The sequence below is a fragment of the Neovison vison genome, chromosome 10, assembly GCF_020171115.1.
Source record: "Neovison vison isolate M4711 chromosome 10, ASM_NN_V1, whole genome shotgun sequence".
NCBI lineage: Eukaryota > Metazoa > Chordata > Mammalia > Carnivora > Mustelidae > Neogale > Neogale vison.
The window spans coordinates 66,160,898-66,177,277 of record NC_058100.1 but is presented as its reverse complement, the minus strand read 5'-3'; the positions used below and the strand labels follow the sequence as shown (position 1 = coordinate 66,177,277).

Below are 16,380 nucleotides of genomic sequence, written 5' to 3'. Positions count from 1 at the left end.
GAAGGCACAGCCAGGTGTTTATAGTAGAGGTACCCAATTTGTCCTCCCCTCTCCCACAAGACAGGATCGGCCAGTTCAGATTTCCTCAGGTCATGGACTTCCTGGGTGAAGGCAAGTCAGAACATCTTCGCTTGGGAGAGTTACATCACCTCTCCTGCTAAACAGGCTTGAGGTTCCCCAGAGCTTTGTGTTCTGTTCCACTCCATGTGATCCTAAGATAAGAAAGCAGCATGGGGTTAGGAAGGGCACTGAGCTAGAAATCAAGAGATGGAGGTTTGAGAACAGGGCACCCCTTCTTCACTGTGTGGGCTGGTTCACGTCTTCCTCTGTTCATTGCTATAATGGAAATGCTGAGATGAGCGCCCTCTGCTATCCTTTCTGACCCTCATTTTTAAATCTCAAACAAAGGATAAAGTTTTTAAGTTCAAAGTCCCCAAGGACTGAGAAATTGATCCTTTATTTTTTTGCTTTATTTTCACAGCTATATACAAATTCCAAATATATCATTATAATCCAAATGTATTTATCAAGACCATTCAACATTTATATTCTTTTTATGTTCCTATTTACTTCCCAGATAGAATATTCATTCATCAGTACCAACATTTCTTTCCTTTACAGACCCTTTCCCTATCATTCTTTCTAGTACCAACATTTCTTTCTTTTACAGACCCTTTCTCGATCATTCTCACAATGATATGCTCGAAATCATTCATCTAGGCCCTACCCATGTTGTTCAGATCACTCAGTAGGGTCCCACCGCTCAACTGAATGGGGCTTCATTCCCATAAAAGACAGTGGGCATGGTGCCCTCTGGAGTTGTGCAACGCCTGGCTCACTTCTTGTCTGTTGTCCAGGATTTAGCACTTAGAGGAGTGGGCCAGCTGCACTCTTTTATGAAGAGGAAATTACCTTGGCACCACCATGAGCCGTTCATGAAGTTGGAGAGGATAGGGGGTGAGGACGGGGGATTGGAAGGCGTGAGAGAGCTGTGTCCAGCACACATCAAGCTCAGAGCATTCTCCTGGAAGTCTTTCTTCACATTCTTTCTGCTTCCCCATGTACCAGATGGAAAATTGAACTCTGGTATTCCAGCTGTGGAATACCAACTGGTTTTAGAAGATCCAGCACTAAGGTTACACATAGCCCCACACTGATGGATCAAATCCACGGTTTGACTGCAATCCTGGAAGGGATGCCGTTCCATTGTAATCTATATTCTCACTTTAAGTATTATATTGTTAGGCAGCAAGGCTTAGGATGGAGGGAAATCATCTCTCGTTGTCTCTCCCTCCTCCCAATTGAAGGCCTCAAAAGGGGACTGTCAAATTAATAACAAGGGTTACCATAAAAAATTTTTAAGTAAGCTCCACAGCCAGCATGAAGCCAAGCATGCTTGAACTTACGACCGTGAGATCATGACCTCAGCTGAGATCGAGAGTCTGCTGCTCAACCATCTGAGCCATCCAGCTGCCCCAAAGGTTACCATTTTTGAACCCCTTATTATGTGCCAGGTCATTTAAATCCGCACACGCTGCCCACACGGCACATATTCAGTCGGCACAATCAGCAACATTTTGCAAAGGAAGAAATAAAGGCTCAGAGATGAACTGTCTCCCCTCCAGTCTGCCAGCCACGGGGAGCAGAGGTGGGCAGCTAGAGTCCCAACCACTAGGATGCTCTGTGTGTTGGAAAGAAGCTATAAACATCACGTATTTTTCCTTCCGCTGCAAGTTCCCTGATACGACATCCTTGTCCTGAAATGAAAGCTGGGTCGGAACATACAGTCTGAACACATGAGGGGTTGAATACAGGGTGAGAGCCAGAAGGGACAGTTTTGCAATCACGTAGCACGTGGGGCTGGGCCACCATCTGGGAGCTATGAGCCAGGAGGCTCAGGCCAGGCTGGGAACCCAGCAGCAACCTTCCTGTCCAGCCCCTTTGTGGAGAAGCAGGGCTGGCTGGGTGGGAGATCTCTGGAACCAAGAGAGCTCCTTTCTCCCTGCCAGAAGGAACAGAGAGACACCTATTAGCTCCTAACAAAGGTGTCTTCTCCTTCTTCAGGTGCCTGGCACACGGCATCGGAATAAAGAATATTTATGGGGTACTTATCATGGATCAAGTCCATTAGCTCATTCCGACCCTCCTAGTTTATTTTGCTTATTTTATTGAGCTTCAGAAAAGTCATAAACAGCTTGTCTAAGGTCTCACAGAGAAGAGAGAAAGGCAGGGTATAAATCTAGAGGTATACTGTGGTCATTATAATCATGTATTGTATTCTTAGGACATGTATTAAATCATTAAGTCCAAGATGCTGGACAAGGTTCGTAGCCCTCATAGCTTCTTGCCCTCACACTTACCCCATAAAAAGTCCTCAGACTTCCCCGTTCCTCTTTCTTCTCTGCCGGTGTCCTGCCCACTCCTCCCCCATCTCGCTGCATCGAAGGTCCACGCCAGCCTGTTGTCCAAAGGGCCAGTGGGTCTCTTGTAATTGTAGCCCATCTCCATTGAGAGTGCTTCGTTTGGTAAAAACAAGCTCTGCTTATTTGGGGATGTCACGCTTGGGGAGGAAACTTTTTACAACCTACGTTTCTCTCGCCATCCCCCCAAACCCTGCTCCTCGGAGAAGTCACGATGTAGAGTTTGTATACGAAGAGTAATTAGGATGGAGGGTCTTCTGTTCCAAGAGCAAGGACTCTAGGCTCAGTTCCTGGGTCTGCCACTGGCTGCTAAGCTCTTCCACTTCCTCATTTTCCCACTTTCTACTTCTCATTTTCTCTCCCTGCACTAATCGAGATGAAAGGGTCCTCCAAGGGACATGAGGAAGAGGAAAGAGATGGTGGCCAAGCAGGTACATTTCTGAGAGGGGGAAAAAGAGGTTTCCCATAAGGTTAAACAAAATGACGCACGTAGAGCATTTCGCTAGCACCTGGCACCAAAAGGTGTTCAACAGCTATATGAAGCTTCGGGCAGAGGAAGGGTGCCGGGACCAAGGACACCTGCATGGTTTCCTGGGGCTGGCTGCTGTCAGGGTGGGGCCGGCAGGAGAGTACTTTGCTGAGTTTGCCTGCAGGGTACAGTTGGTGGCTTGCCATAGCTCTCAGGAAAGTGACCTAACTTGGATTTTTCTGTATGGACACAGAATTGCAAGAAATTCTCATTTGCATGGAGATGGGGAGTTTATTCTTCCTAGAAGCTGCATGTCAAAACCCAGAAGAAAGAGGCATTTCTTAATAATGATTAATCAGCTGTATCTCAAAGAAGCAAGAAAACAATTAGGGAAATGAGATACTAAGGAAACAAGGAGAAAAATAATCTCCCAAAGGTGGACCCACCCAGTAAACCTTGACAGCATTTCCTCTTATCCACCTGCATAAAAGTGACCAGCCCTTTTTGAGTGACGAAGGGCAGACAGAGAAGACACAGGGGTGGCTGGAAGCATCTGGTGAGAGGTGAGGCGCTCCCAGGCCGCACACCGTCCTAGCCCTCGGCCCTCACTGCTGCAGAGATGTGACCTGTGGACATGGTGTATGGCCTGGGGATTTTGTAGGACGGGGAAGGGTATGCCATGGAGAGGACGAGGCTCCTCGTACCTTGTTCTCAATAAGCAAGGATGGAGAATGGGGAAGCAGGAGGGAAGGGAAGAGGAAGGAATCTACTATTTACTACAAGCTTTTTGTTCTAGGAGCTGTGTGGGCATTTGATATCTTTTCTTTTTTAAAATAAGGCTTTGCTATATTAAATAGAAGGAGCACGGTTGGTTCAGTGGGACTGGGTCAGAAAGGCGCTCCTGTCTGTCTAGTGGGAGGGAAGCTGCTGGGATATCCAGCTGAGGCCCCGGATATCCAGCTGCTACTGTCCATGGACACTGTGGCGGCAAGGACAGCCGGCTTGAGTGCCAGCCTGTCTGTCTCCTGACGCTGGCTCTGCCGCTTACTGGCTGCCTACCTTGGGCAGGAGTCGTCGCTTCTCTGTGTCAGTTTCCTCTTGGGTAAAATGGGGACAGAAACCACTCATCTCCCAAGGTGGCTGTGAGCATTCAATAAGAAAACTGTGGGAAATGTTCGGCACAATGCCCCCCACACGTGGCATGTATGATAAACATTAGCTATTATTGTTTCTGAATCGGCTGAGATGTCTGGGCTCACCTACCCGAGCTAAGGGAGGCATCTTTGTCCTCTGCATGAGGTCCTAGGCTCCTGGCATGGGGGTGATCAGAGGATGTCCCACTGCTTCTTAGAGTCGTCTTGTCAGAGGAAAGACTGTGCTCTCTTCCCAGTCACTTGACTTTCTAGAAGTGTCCTAGTTGCCTCGAGGTGGGGAGAGAGAGCTGTGGGAGATTTTACAGTCTTCCCTGCCAATGGGAGTCTGTTTTCCCGCTTTGCCAGAAAGAGAGAGGTTGGAAGAAAGAGGAACGAAGCCCTTTGGCACGATGCCTGCGCCACGGTGAGGTCTCGCTCTACAGCTGTGCCCTCGTGGGGATGATGCCGAGTTACTAAGACACGAGGCAAAATGGTTTTTGAAACAGGATTTGCTCTTTCTTGGCTTTCTGGAGAAGAGCCTGGGAATTCCGGGGAAGACTGGGGAATGGCGGTGGGCAGTGGGGTCTGCCGAGGCTCACAGTCTCACGCAGGTCTTTGCAGCTCTGGCATGGGAAGCAGTGGTGAGGAGTGGGTAGGGGGCTCCTCCGTTCCTGCAGCTGGCTTCCTAGCTTGTACACAGCCAGCGGTCTCTCCCCTTCTTTCTCTCTCTCTCTCTCACACACACACACACAGACACACACACACACACACACACACAGCTGGAAGCCAGAACTCTGGGCGGGCACCATGGAGGATGCTGGGCAGAGGGCTGATCTCATCACACACGCTGTCCTAAGCCTTCTCTTGAAGGCTAAGCCCTGGGCTGGGGCAAGTCAGGGGAAGAGACTTTTCTCCGTGCGTCTGCATGAAACCATAGAGTGGTAGCGTGGGAGGGACAGAGAGGACAGAGGCAGGGGGTGATGGGATTAGAAGAGTCTGGCCCCACCCAGGACAAGTGAGCTGCACACAGGTCTCTCACAGCCCCTGGGCTCAGTGAGTGACCGAGTGGGAGCTGCCAACTTGCCCGCCTCACTCGCTTCACTGAGGCTAATTCGTTGATTGGAGGTGTCTTGTGCCTCCCTTTCCCATCTTCTCCGGAAGGTGACATCTTCATAGTTGGCTTCAGACAGATGATTTTAAGCAGATACACATTGGGGGTTTATAACAAAAGGGTGTCGCCTATTTCAGGAGCAAACATTTAAAAAATGTGCTTTTAGGGTTTTTCAGATCTGTTGCCTAATTCCCAGGGCGTATTACCAACCCTGTTTTTCCTATTTAAGTTATTAAAAACAACGCTTTTCATCCCTGTTGACAAAAACGAGCCTGTTGAGTCATAATGGAGTGATATCCACACAAATAGACTCCCTGGGACTTGAGAGAGCCCTGTATTGTGCTTTCTGGGGTGAAGGTGGGGGCACCGGGGGAGGGAGAGCGCTCATTCAATTGATTCAAGAAAAACAGAGGAGGAGACACATGACCATGAACTCCACAAGGCTGAGGTACTGAGTCTCGTTTTCTTGGCTGCTGTCTGGCGTGCCTTGTGAGGTACAGAGGGGAGCTTGGCCAGGGGTCCCCATTGCTTTCCCCTCTCAACTGGGCAGCTGACCTCCCCCCTTCCTGCAGGACATGAAGGGACAGCGTGTTTCCCTCTGGCTCGTGGCTGCTATGTTCTTCCTGTGCTCAGTGCACACCCGAGGTCTGAGAAGGTGTCTGATCTCCATGGATATACACCATATAGAAGAGACTTTCCAGGAAATCAAAAAAACCATTGTGAGTATGGGTTCAGGGTGAAGGTGTGGGCAAGGGAGCGTGTCTTACCTTCCATCTTCACTTGAAGAGCAAGTTCCTTTTCATTATCCTTTGATTCTCAGGGGGACACAGAGTACTCATGGCTTGTGTCTGTCCTTATGTTTCCCTCCATAGCAAGCTAAGGACACCTTCCAAAATGTCACCATCCTGTCCACACCAGAGACCCTGCATAGCATCAAGGTATTGGCTTGGATCTGCTCTTTCTGTATTGTTATTTTTATGGTGAAAGTTCCCTGGGCTGAGAGAGAAATTCTCCAATCTGTCTTCTTCTCCTTCTCCAATCTCTACTTTCTAAATATGCCCAGTTTCTTATTTTCCAGCTGATGTGTTCATGCACAGTTGTGTCTCAGGGACTTAGAAACTCCTAGGATGGACCCGAGAAGTGCCACTTATCTACAGAGGGATTTTGGGGTGCCACACGCTCAAATGGACCAGGTTGTCTGTGGCTCAGGATGATTCTGGAAGTTTTCACGGGGGAGCCAAGAAAATGAACAGTGACTTAAAAACTGAGTTGGCTCTGGGTCAGTGGATAAAGGAGGAAGGAGTCTGGAGATCAGGGAGAATGTGTGTGAGATCAGTGAATGTGTATTAGGGGACGGTGAGGCAATCAGACCAGGCTTGTGGCATGAGGATCGGGCAGGTGAGTGAGGTGAGGGTAAGAGGAGGAAGTAGAAAAATACGCTGAAGTCATTTTACTAAGAGCTTCAAAGCCAGGCTGAGCCTTGACCTTGTAATACAGCAATAAGGGGTCCTGCAGGTTCTCGAGCCAAAGACGGTATGACCCACAGCATCTTTCAGAAAGACTGTCTGGTGATGTTCCTTACAATAGAAAATGTGAGGCCAAAAGGCAGTAAAGAGATACTCCAATTCTCCAAATGAGAGGTGCTGGGTGTGTTACGAAGCAGTTAGGCTTACAAGGCGAGAATTCACTTTATAGAATGCAGTCACTGAGAAGCCCCCTTAAAAATGAGCTCCTCCAGTCCTTGTAAGCATTGTAGAAAGATCCAGGTTTGTTTTTTTTTCCCCCCCAGATATTTATCTGCCAGAGTGTGAAAGATAGTTGCAATGAGTTACTCTTTCTTTTTCTTCGGGCTTCTCCGAGCGAGACAATTCTTCTAGGCAGTATTGGGCCTGATCTAGTCGTAGGAAATAGATGTAGCCACTTACTAAATACTATTCCAGCCCGCTGTGTGAGATACTCACAGGATAGCGCAGTGGGAAGGGACCCAGGGGGGCGACCTATTCCAAAGCCATCATTTTCAAATGAGCAAATCGCTAGCTTCGGAGAGAAAATGACCAGTCAATGGTTGAGCCAGTGGCTGATCCTAAGCTCCCTCTGTCTCCAGCTTCTTTCTCCTCTCTAGATCCAGAAATAGCTGATGGGGCAGGAGAGTCAATGAGGAGGCTGGTTTTTATCTATTTCTCCCTCCCCTCCCCTGCTCCCTGATAAAACAAAGGTGTTTCGCTTTTTTGCTCCTTTGGTTAAGGGAACCAGCAGGAGAGAACAAGGAGAAGGGTTTTGCCATTGAGGAAAAGCTGCCTGTGGGGTCAAGGAGGCTTTGCTGCTTTAATGTTAATGAAGATGGACGCCCTGTCCCACTCATGCTTCATACTTCATACCCCTCCCTTCTCAGCCTGCGCTATAAACCTCCTGCCAGGCAACTCATTGGCTCTCAGCGCAGGGTGTAAATTGCTAGAAGGAAATTCAGCCTGCCAACTGCTGAGCTGTATCCTGGGAATTCAAGCACGCCCCCCCTCCCCGGCCGCCCCTTAGAGACCCAGACACCCTGCCAGCTGCTGACCCACCCAGAAGTACACGTTCCTGCAGCTGTCAGTTTCCATTCTCGCAAATCGTCGCTCCATTCAAAGGATCCCTGCAGTTTAAACAGGAAAGATCGGGGTGGTGGGGGGAGCAGAGCAGAGAGGGCAGGATAAATGCAATGTCATTACGGTGGAAGGAATTGTGCCCAGCACACACCGGGTGTGCAAGAGCTCCTGATACGTATACACGGGTATTTGTGCAATGTTGATGGGTGGGAGCGGGTACGGAGGGGCGGACCACAGCACCACAGAAGGAAGTACTTTTCCAGAAAGCTGCTCAGATGTGGATCCTTTCAAAAGGGAGACACCAAATTCCTGCAAGGGTTTAAGCTGAAGTGAGTGATGACGTGTTGGGATGCTGTAGAGAGGGTTCTAGTCTGTGACTGGGCTCATTGCTTGCTGTTGTATTTCCTGGCCATTAAAAAAAAAAAAAGAAAGAAAGAAAGGAAGGAAGGAAGGAAGGAAGGAAGGAAGGAAGGAAGAAAGAAAGAAAGAAAGAAAGAAAGAAAGAAAGAAAGAAAGGGCAATCTCTCCTTGGCCTCATAAGTAGCTTTGACGTGTTGAGAGGACATGGATACTCTGAGACCAACATGAATTTATAAAACTGACCTTTAGCTATTTTGTTCCTTGACGCCCTTACTCAGATAGGCTGCTTTGGTCTCTGAGATGGTAAGAGAAGATAGTCGCTGGGGCTTTCTCTAACCTGTGTCTGTAGCCCTTAGACGTATGCTGCATGACCAAGAACCTCCTGGCATTTTACGTGGACAAGGTATTCAAGGACCATCAGGAGCTGAACCCTCAGATCTTGAGAAAAATCAGCAGCATTGCCAACTCTTTCCTCTATATGAAGAAGGCTCTGCAACGATGTGTGAGTGACCACCTCAGGACTCCCTGTTCCCCCACGGTCCCAGGGAGGGTCCAGGACATGCTGATCCCACTTGGCTTGTTGTAGTCGTTCCTAGACTCAAGGGAAATCCCCTGCCCTATCATCCAGGGGAGAACCATCCAGAACCTCCTCCTCAGGGCTTCCTTCCGGCTGATGCCTCAGCAGATCCCATTTCCTCATGGATAATCCTCCCGGGGTGACCTTCTGTCAAAGTATTCCTTCAGCGACCTCAGTGCTGGCCTGTGACAGAGGCACGCCCAGGCGTCCAGGCTTATCATACGACTCTCTCTAGTTTCTTGGTCCGTGGCCCTTTGGGGTTTCCATACCCATGGACCTCTGGGTTGCTCCATCCTATAATCTATCCCTGAGGGTTGTCTATAAATTCATTGTGCTCTATTAGAAACAAACACCAGAAATGAAACCAAACCCAAACAAACCCACAAGAACTTAGATCAGGAGAAACCCCGGGTTCCAGCCCCGACCCTGCCACAGTGTGACTTTGTGGCGAATTCTCTCCCCTTTCTGTGCCTTGGATTCTAAAGTTGTCAGAAGAAGTCATGACCCCCTGCCGTACTTACCTTAAGATTCATTTAATCAGTTATTTAATTCACTAATCCAGTAAATATTTAGTGCCTAATGGGATGCCGCATTCACCAGGTGGTGACGAGGCAGATTTGTCCCCCACTTACCTGGCCCTTCCAGTCGGGCGAGCTGCAAACCCAGAAAAGCCCTGGTCAAACACAGGGTGACTCTGTCAACAGACTCTTGTCCCGCTCGCTGCTCCAACCCGAGCTGACCCTCCTGAGCCACCTGGGGCAGAAAAGGCGGGCCGGGTGGGAAGGTCCTCTGATGGCTCCTTCCTCCACGGGATCTCAGCAGGAGCAGAGGCAGTGTCACTGCAGGGATGAAGCCACCAATGCCACCAGAATCATCCACGACAACTATGATCAGGTAAGGGTAGGCAGGGGGAGATGCAGAAGACGGAGACGGGCCGTGGGACCCTGATAGAGAGTGTGCCAACCCTTCTGCCTCCTCTCCACGCAGAGTTGCTCATTCCCTTGACAAGTGTTCATTGCTGGTCTTCCCAGTTCTGTGTGTCCGCAAGGAATGTGTTGGCCTTAGCCCCTTGACTAATCTCCTGGGCTCCCCTTCTCAACCCCCACCATTTCTTCTGCCTTTACATATCAGAACTAATGTATCAGAACTAAATATTGAGGGAAAGCACGCATGTCATTTCGGATGGGGGTGACACAGAGGGAGCCAAGATCCTCAATGAACACATTACCTGCTAGGGGTCACTGTGGTCGGTAACCGCCACCAGCACTCTGGGGGGCGATGGAGAACAGTGCTTCTCCCGCACATGCAATACAGAACGCACACCTCATCTAGAGGCAGAGCAGAACTGGTGCTTCGCACATGCGTCCTTTGGAGACTTGGCCAAAATAAAATGCAAGTTCCGACGTAGTAGGTATGGAACGAGGCTTGAGAGTCTGCATTTCAACCACACTCCCAACTGATGTCAGTGCTCTAAGAAGGCAGGAGGTGGGAGTCTGGTCACGGCCGTGCTGTGTTTGGAGAGGCTGCCCAGCATCAGTTATAACTGGCTAAGTCTCGTACTGTTCTTGCCATGGACCCGCTGTTCTCCCAAGCGCGCTGCAGACATCAGCACGTGTTCCTCACAACGATGCTACGAGCCAGTATCTGCATTTGGCAAACTAAGAAACGAGGGAAAACAACTTGGGTTTCCTGTTAGAAAAATAATCTAGGGTACATAGGTTCCGCCAATATAATGGATGGGTAAAAGGAAAACCTCCTGATGACTGGAACATGGGGAAAGATTTGAAAACAATCACACGGTCTAGAAAGGCAGGTTCTTGTGATGATTTGCCTGGTTTCAGCTGGAGGTCCGGTCTGCTGCCATTAAGTCGCTGGGAGAGCTTGACGTCTTTCTAGCCTGGATTGACAAGAATCATCAAGGACCTTCTGCGGCCTGAAGACCAGGAAGCTAACACCCAGGATGAGGGGATGTGGGAGGGGTGTGGGTTGGGACAGCCCCTGTAAGGCTGCCGGAGGGGAGGGAGATGGGGAAGACCCCGTTTTTATGCAGATGAAGGAATTCTGAAGAAACCTCTTTCCACTTTGGAATTCTTTCCTGTGAGGCTGGGGTATTGCAGGGGAAAATCTAGGTTTGGACAGATCTCCCAGTGGGGCTGCAAGCCGCCCTGGCTGGGCCCAGGCTGCCTGAAAGCAGCCAAATAGTGTGCTGTCGTATTTATAATAAACCGATCTGTGGGAAGGCCCCGCGGGCCATCGCGGCGGGAACGGGTGGGCTTCCCCCTAACTTATTGTGTGCTTGTTTATCCCGTGTCTGTGATGCGAGCCGAGCGATGTCCTGTAGTGCATATTGTACGGACTGATTTTCCTAAATAAACTCAATTCTCTGCCAGTCAGTGGAACTGTCTTCTCATTCAGCAAGGGCCAGCCAAGGACTCCTAAGTGGTGGCAATTAGAAGTGAAAGGCGCCTTAAAGAACGCACATAGGGGGGCGCCTGGGTGGCTCAGTGGGTTAAGCCTCTGCCTTCAGCTCAGGTCATGATCCCAGGGTTCTGGGATTGAGCCTTGCATCGGGCTCTCTGCTCAGCAGGGAGCCTGCTTCCCCCCTCTCTCTTTCTGCCTGCCTTTCTGCCTACTTGTGATCTCTGTCTGCCAAATAAATAAATAAATAAAATCTTTAAAGAAAAAAAAATGCACATAGGTAGGGAAACCGAAGCTCGAGAGGGGTAAGAGTCACTGAGTCCCAAGGCGAGTCAGGGCAGAGCAGGGCTCGGCATTGGGTCTCCAAAGCCTCCACCCAGCACCCTGCCCTCCACCTAATGATCTAGAAGGTGGACGCGGGGCCTCTGACCGCCGGTCTCTTGACATCACTCCGCCTCTCTCTGTCGCTGTGCCTTTCTGTCTTTGAATGTCATTTCTTTCTTACTGCTCCCAACCTAGATACATCTCCGACCCTACATTTGTCCTCCATGGGCTAGAGATTGTGCTAGAGAGAAGGTGTTTCTGACACAGGGGTGGTTGTCCTGCTGACAACGCGGGGCAGGGGCAGCCCAAGGCATGGGCTATGCTGGGTAGAGCAGTAGCCTGGGCTACAGTGGAGAGAGGCCCAAATGGGCACCATCTTCTAGAAGGACATTCCTCATGCGGTTAGCGGCAGTAACTGCTGACCCTAAGCACCTGCCATGTGCCGGGTGCTGTGCCGAGCCCTTTCTTGTCACCTCCCCGGGCCATCATCTGTGCTCTGAGTGGCTGCCCGAAGCGTCCTCTCTTCACTGCTACCTGAGGAAGAGATCCCACAGGGCACGCTTCCATGGACAGAGCAGGATCTCTGAAGTCAGACACGCTGGCTCCAAGCCCTTGTGACTTGGCATAAACTACTTGATGTCTCTGTCTTAGCGCCCTCTTCTGTAAAGGGGGGGCAATGCCACCAATGTCAAATTGTTGCTGTGAGCATCAGGTGTGGTGAAGCACCCCAGCCCCCCTCACTGCCTACACCCTGCCCTCTCCGCCCCCACCCCCGGGGAACCCAGCAGGGTTCTAGCTGCACCTTGGGGTGGCGGGGGGAAAGAAAGTGCCAACCAGGAGCCAGGGGCTGGTGTCAAGGCTTCTCTAGACGTGACCTGCCTGGGGCAAGAAACTGTCTTTCTTTGGTCCTTAGTCCTCTGGAATGTGGAAAATGACCGCTTTTCATTTAAAAGCCAGAGTCATCAAGACAGCCTAGAGAGCCCTGTGATCTGTCCGCAAGGCCTCCCCAGATCTGTTTCTCTAACGATGCCCTCACTGCCGGCGTGTGGGGCTCCCTCCGACCCTGCCATTCTGGCCTGGGATCTGTGTTCGCCAAACACCCCCAGCAAGGTCTCATCTTAGGGCCTTCGCACGTTGTGGGCACATGTATGGGTCATCAGAGGTCGGGTTAAAAAAAAAAAAAAGTTCCAGCATCACGTTCTGATGGGATGAATACGTTATGAAGAGGAAGCGGAACTGTTCGTTGAGGATTCCTCCTTTGCAAGGTGACCTTGGGTAGACATCCATCCTGAGGCGGCTGGAGGAGGGCAGGACCAGCTTCATCAGAACATTTCTGATCTTTTATGGCTGCCTTGAGGTCCACTTGAACCCAGACATCTTCCCCTTTAGGCCTTTATTCAAAGGTATCTTATGGATGAACAAAACCCTCATTTCCACCTTTAGCACATCTGAGACCCCTTTCCTGCTTCCCCAGCATCCTATTTTGTTACCTGTTTCCCTACTCAGGTGTAAGCTCCATGAGGGCGAGGATAGTTTGGTTTTTTCACTGCCTGGCACTTACTAGGTGTTAAATTCACATTTCTTGAGTAAATGACCTGGATGAACTTAAATGATGATACTAGCAAACATTTATATAGGGCTTTCTATGTGGTAGGCTATGGTCTAAAAAATACACATAATGTACTATAATAAGTATATTTATTTTATTTAATTCTCCCAACCATTCTTTAGCAGTTCTGAGAATGAAATAAAATGGGGTGGGGGGGGGGAGGCCACTGCTTTGAATCCTAGCAACACAGGTAATTAAACTCCAAGGAGGAAACTGGGGCACAGAGAGGTTAAGTAAGAGATCCGAAGTCACACAGTTCCCAAGCAGCAGAGCCAGGGAACCTGGTTTCAGGAGGAGCTACAACGTTAGCAATGATGGACACGTGCTGAGTGCTCACTCTGTGCCAGGTGCTGACTTGAGGTACCATTTCTCCTTCATTCCTCATGATGCTCTGTAAGGTAAAGATGATTGACCAACCCAGTTCTACAGATGAAGAGAGCTAAAGCTTGGGGAGCTTCATTCACAGCTACGGTCATGCAGATGGTTGTGGAACTGGGATTCAAATTTGGGATCCTACTCCTAACCCAGAGCCCTCAGTCACGATGGAATGTCATCTTGGGCAAGCATGGAGAGAAAACCCTTTCCCGGCATCGTGGGCTGCACCTGCCAGGTTGCAGAAGCAGTAAAAGGGGAGGAGGAGAGACGGGGCAGGAGGGGGAGGAAGGACTAGGGAAGGAGAAGATCTCTCTCCCACTCTCTTTCCTTCTGTATCTCTTGTTTGCTGGTTTCGCTTTGTCCCCTTCGCTGGTACATCTGTCCTTTCCTTCCTTCCTGACTTAAAGAATGTCTCCTGACTCTTTCGTAGCCCACAGGAGGTCTGGAGCAGAGTTGTGTTTTTGGTTTTGATATTGTTGTTTTTTGTTGGTTTGTTTTCTGTTTTCACAGAGCTGGTGTTTAATACTTGGGTGGCGAGGAACCAAGTATAAAATTCTCCCCTCAACCATCCTTTCTGAGTCTTTTATGAGATGCTAGGCACCCTTGCAAACCCAGGGCTCAGCTTTCACTGCTAAGGTGCCAAGGGAGGTACCCCACAGCAGGTGGCAGGACCACGGCAGGCGTCTTATATACAGGATCTCTCTCGAGTCCCAGAGGAGCAGAGGCGGTCAGAGGTCTTACCCTCAAGTGAGCAGTGAAAGAGGCTGAGGCTCAGGAAGGTGGGAAATCGCATGACTAAGGGACGGCAGATGCAGACAGTAAATCCAGGTCCCATCTTCCTGGCTCCAGGGCTCTCTCCCCTTGCTGCTAGGAGAGTTCACTTTATCTTGGGCAAGACTATATAATCCGGGGCCTAGATTACTATGCTGGATGCAAGCAACGCAGATCCTTAACCCCAGACGTACAAAAAAGGACCTGGACTTACTAGCAACAATTCTGTAAAGTTGCACACTAATTCATGGGCCAACACAGAGCAAAGAAGCAGAAGCCAACTTCTGAATGTGTCTGTCACATGATGTTCCTGGTCCAGCTGAGATTCTGGACTCCTGCAGGACACTGTCTCCTCTTTCCATCTTCCAGAGCCAGGCATGCACAGGGCAACTGTCTTTTAGAGCTGTGGCCTTGCCGGAAAGATGGGCCACGAGGGTAAGAAGAGAGGCTTTTGTGTGAAATCCTGCCCCTGCCCTTACTGTATGACCTCGGGCAATCTACTTATTCTGAGCCTGTTTCCTTCTCAGTACAAATGTGGGAGAGAGCTGACTCTCAGATTATGAGGCTCAGGACATCATCTATAGTAGATATGTATAGTGGATGTGTAGTAGGTGCTCATTAAAAATGATGGTTGTTCCTAATGATTTTTTACCTTTTCTAATTTTATTTCCCATAAAACACTGTTGTTTTGGGAAAGCCTTACTCCTACAGGTTTTTTAAACTAGGAAGTGAGACCAGAGTAAAGGTACTGGCCTCTGGATCTGCACTCTGCAAGGCAGTCAGCTGAGTCCCTGAGAGGGAATGTGCATTTCTGTGCAGACAGCCAGGCTCCAGCTGTCTTCCTGAATCTCTCTGCTCCTCAGACACCCTCATGAACTCATTCTGCCTCAGTCACAGACTTATCCCAGTGCGGAACCCCTCCCTTGCCTGGCTGGACCTTGCCTCATTCATGCCCAGCACAACCCCTGGTGCCTACAGATCACGGGCGATCTCTGAGGCAGATGGGACTGAATGCCTGACCAGGGGCAGACACAGACTCATTCCTGGAGGGAGGTTTGGGGACCAGCATATTGCATTTGGCCAGGGAGTTTCGGGAAGGATAACTTCTTAAAAAGCTGTTATGAAGGAGCTCTAGAGCATTCTAGAGAGAGTATCTATTTCCAGTCCTGTTTCGGAGAGCCACTTGGTTAGCCCCGTCTCAGACCTCGGCCATGAGCCACCATCTATAGACTAGGGTGTCATAGAAGAGACCTTCTCTATGCAGGAACATGGCTTGATCCAGACGTGGAGCCCGGGAGAGGGCTCAGAATCCAGCATTTACCACGAGGGACCTTTGCCCCAGCATGCCCCGAGTCTGGATATCTCTGTCTAATCACTTTCTTAGGTACTAAGAAGACTCTGTGCCTCAGTTTCCTTACTTGGAAAATGAAAAGAATAATCATACCCACCTCGTGGGTTGCCTGAGGATAAAATGAGTTAATATATTATGAAGGATTCAGTGCCTGGAATTCAGTAAGTGCTACAAACAATAAAAGAGCCTCTGGTCACGTTCTGTTGCTGTCCTATCTCTGCCCTAACCTGGGATGAGCTTCCCAAGAACCATAGCTGAATCCCAGAGACAGAAAGCTGTCTTCCTCTCGCTCCTTCCTTTCCACCCCCACGCCACCCCCCTTTGGGTTCTCTGGGGCCTGGAGCAGTTTTCCAGTGTTTGACAAGTCAGAGATCCGTTAGTGTCCATCTCCTCTTTCCAGATTGTGCTCCCTGGGGACGGCTGCAGGGTGAATGGCTGCTCTCAGTATAGGAACAGATATTTTTTTTCTTTTTTTTTTTTATTTGCTATTTTTTTTATTCATATATATATATTTTTTCCCAATTTATTTATTTTCAGAAAAACAGTATTCATTATTTTTTCACCACACCCAGTGCTCCATGCAAGCTGTGCCCTCTATAATACCCACCACCTGGTACCCCAACCTCCCACCCCCCCGCCACTTCAAACCCCTCAGATTGTTTTTCAGAGTCCATAGTCTCTCATGGTTCATCTCCCCTTCCAATTTACCCAAAAGCACATACCCTCCCCAATGTCCATAACCCTACCCCCCTTCTCCCAACCCCCCTCCCCCCAGCAACCCACAGTTTGTTTCGTGAGATTAAGAGTCACTTATGGTTTGTCTCCCTCCCTATCCCATCTTGTTTCATGGATTCTTCTCCTACCCACTTAAGCCCCC

The 16,380-nt window shown here is 49.6% G+C and overlaps 1 protein-coding gene across 1 annotated transcript; it reads left to right on the top strand.

Moving 5' to 3' along the window:
* The first annotated feature begins 3,412 nt into the window (after positions 1-3,412).
* On the top strand, positions 3,413-10,609 carry IL19 (interleukin 19). The gene is made up of 6 exons (XM_044266312.1): positions 3,413-3,445; positions 5,706-5,852; positions 6,006-6,071; positions 8,428-8,580; positions 9,475-9,549; positions 10,497-10,609. Exons 2-6 carry the CDS (start codon positions 5,709-5,711, stop codon positions 10,590-10,592), a joined length of 534 nt encoding a protein of 177 aa, XP_044122247.1. The 5' UTR covers positions 3,413-3,445; positions 5,706-5,708; the 3' UTR covers positions 10,593-10,609.
* Positions 10,610-16,380: the final 5,771 nt, after the last annotated feature.

What these genes read in the sequence shown, in the direction of transcription:
- IL19 (XM_044266312.1), top strand. Translation starts at nt 5,709, where the DNA reads ATGAAGGGACAGCGTGTTTCCCTCTGGCTCGTGGCTGCTATGTTCTTC. An exon ending in AGGAAATCAAAAAAACCATT is followed by an intron (nt 5,853 to 6,005) that starts GTGAGTATGGGT and finishes TTCCCTCCATAG; the next exon opens with CAAGCTAAGGACACCTTCCA. An exon ending in TCCACGACAACTATGATCAG is followed by an intron (nt 9,550 to 10,496) that starts GTAAGGGTAGGC and finishes GCCTGGTTTCAG; the next exon opens with CTGGAGGTCCGGTCTGCTGC.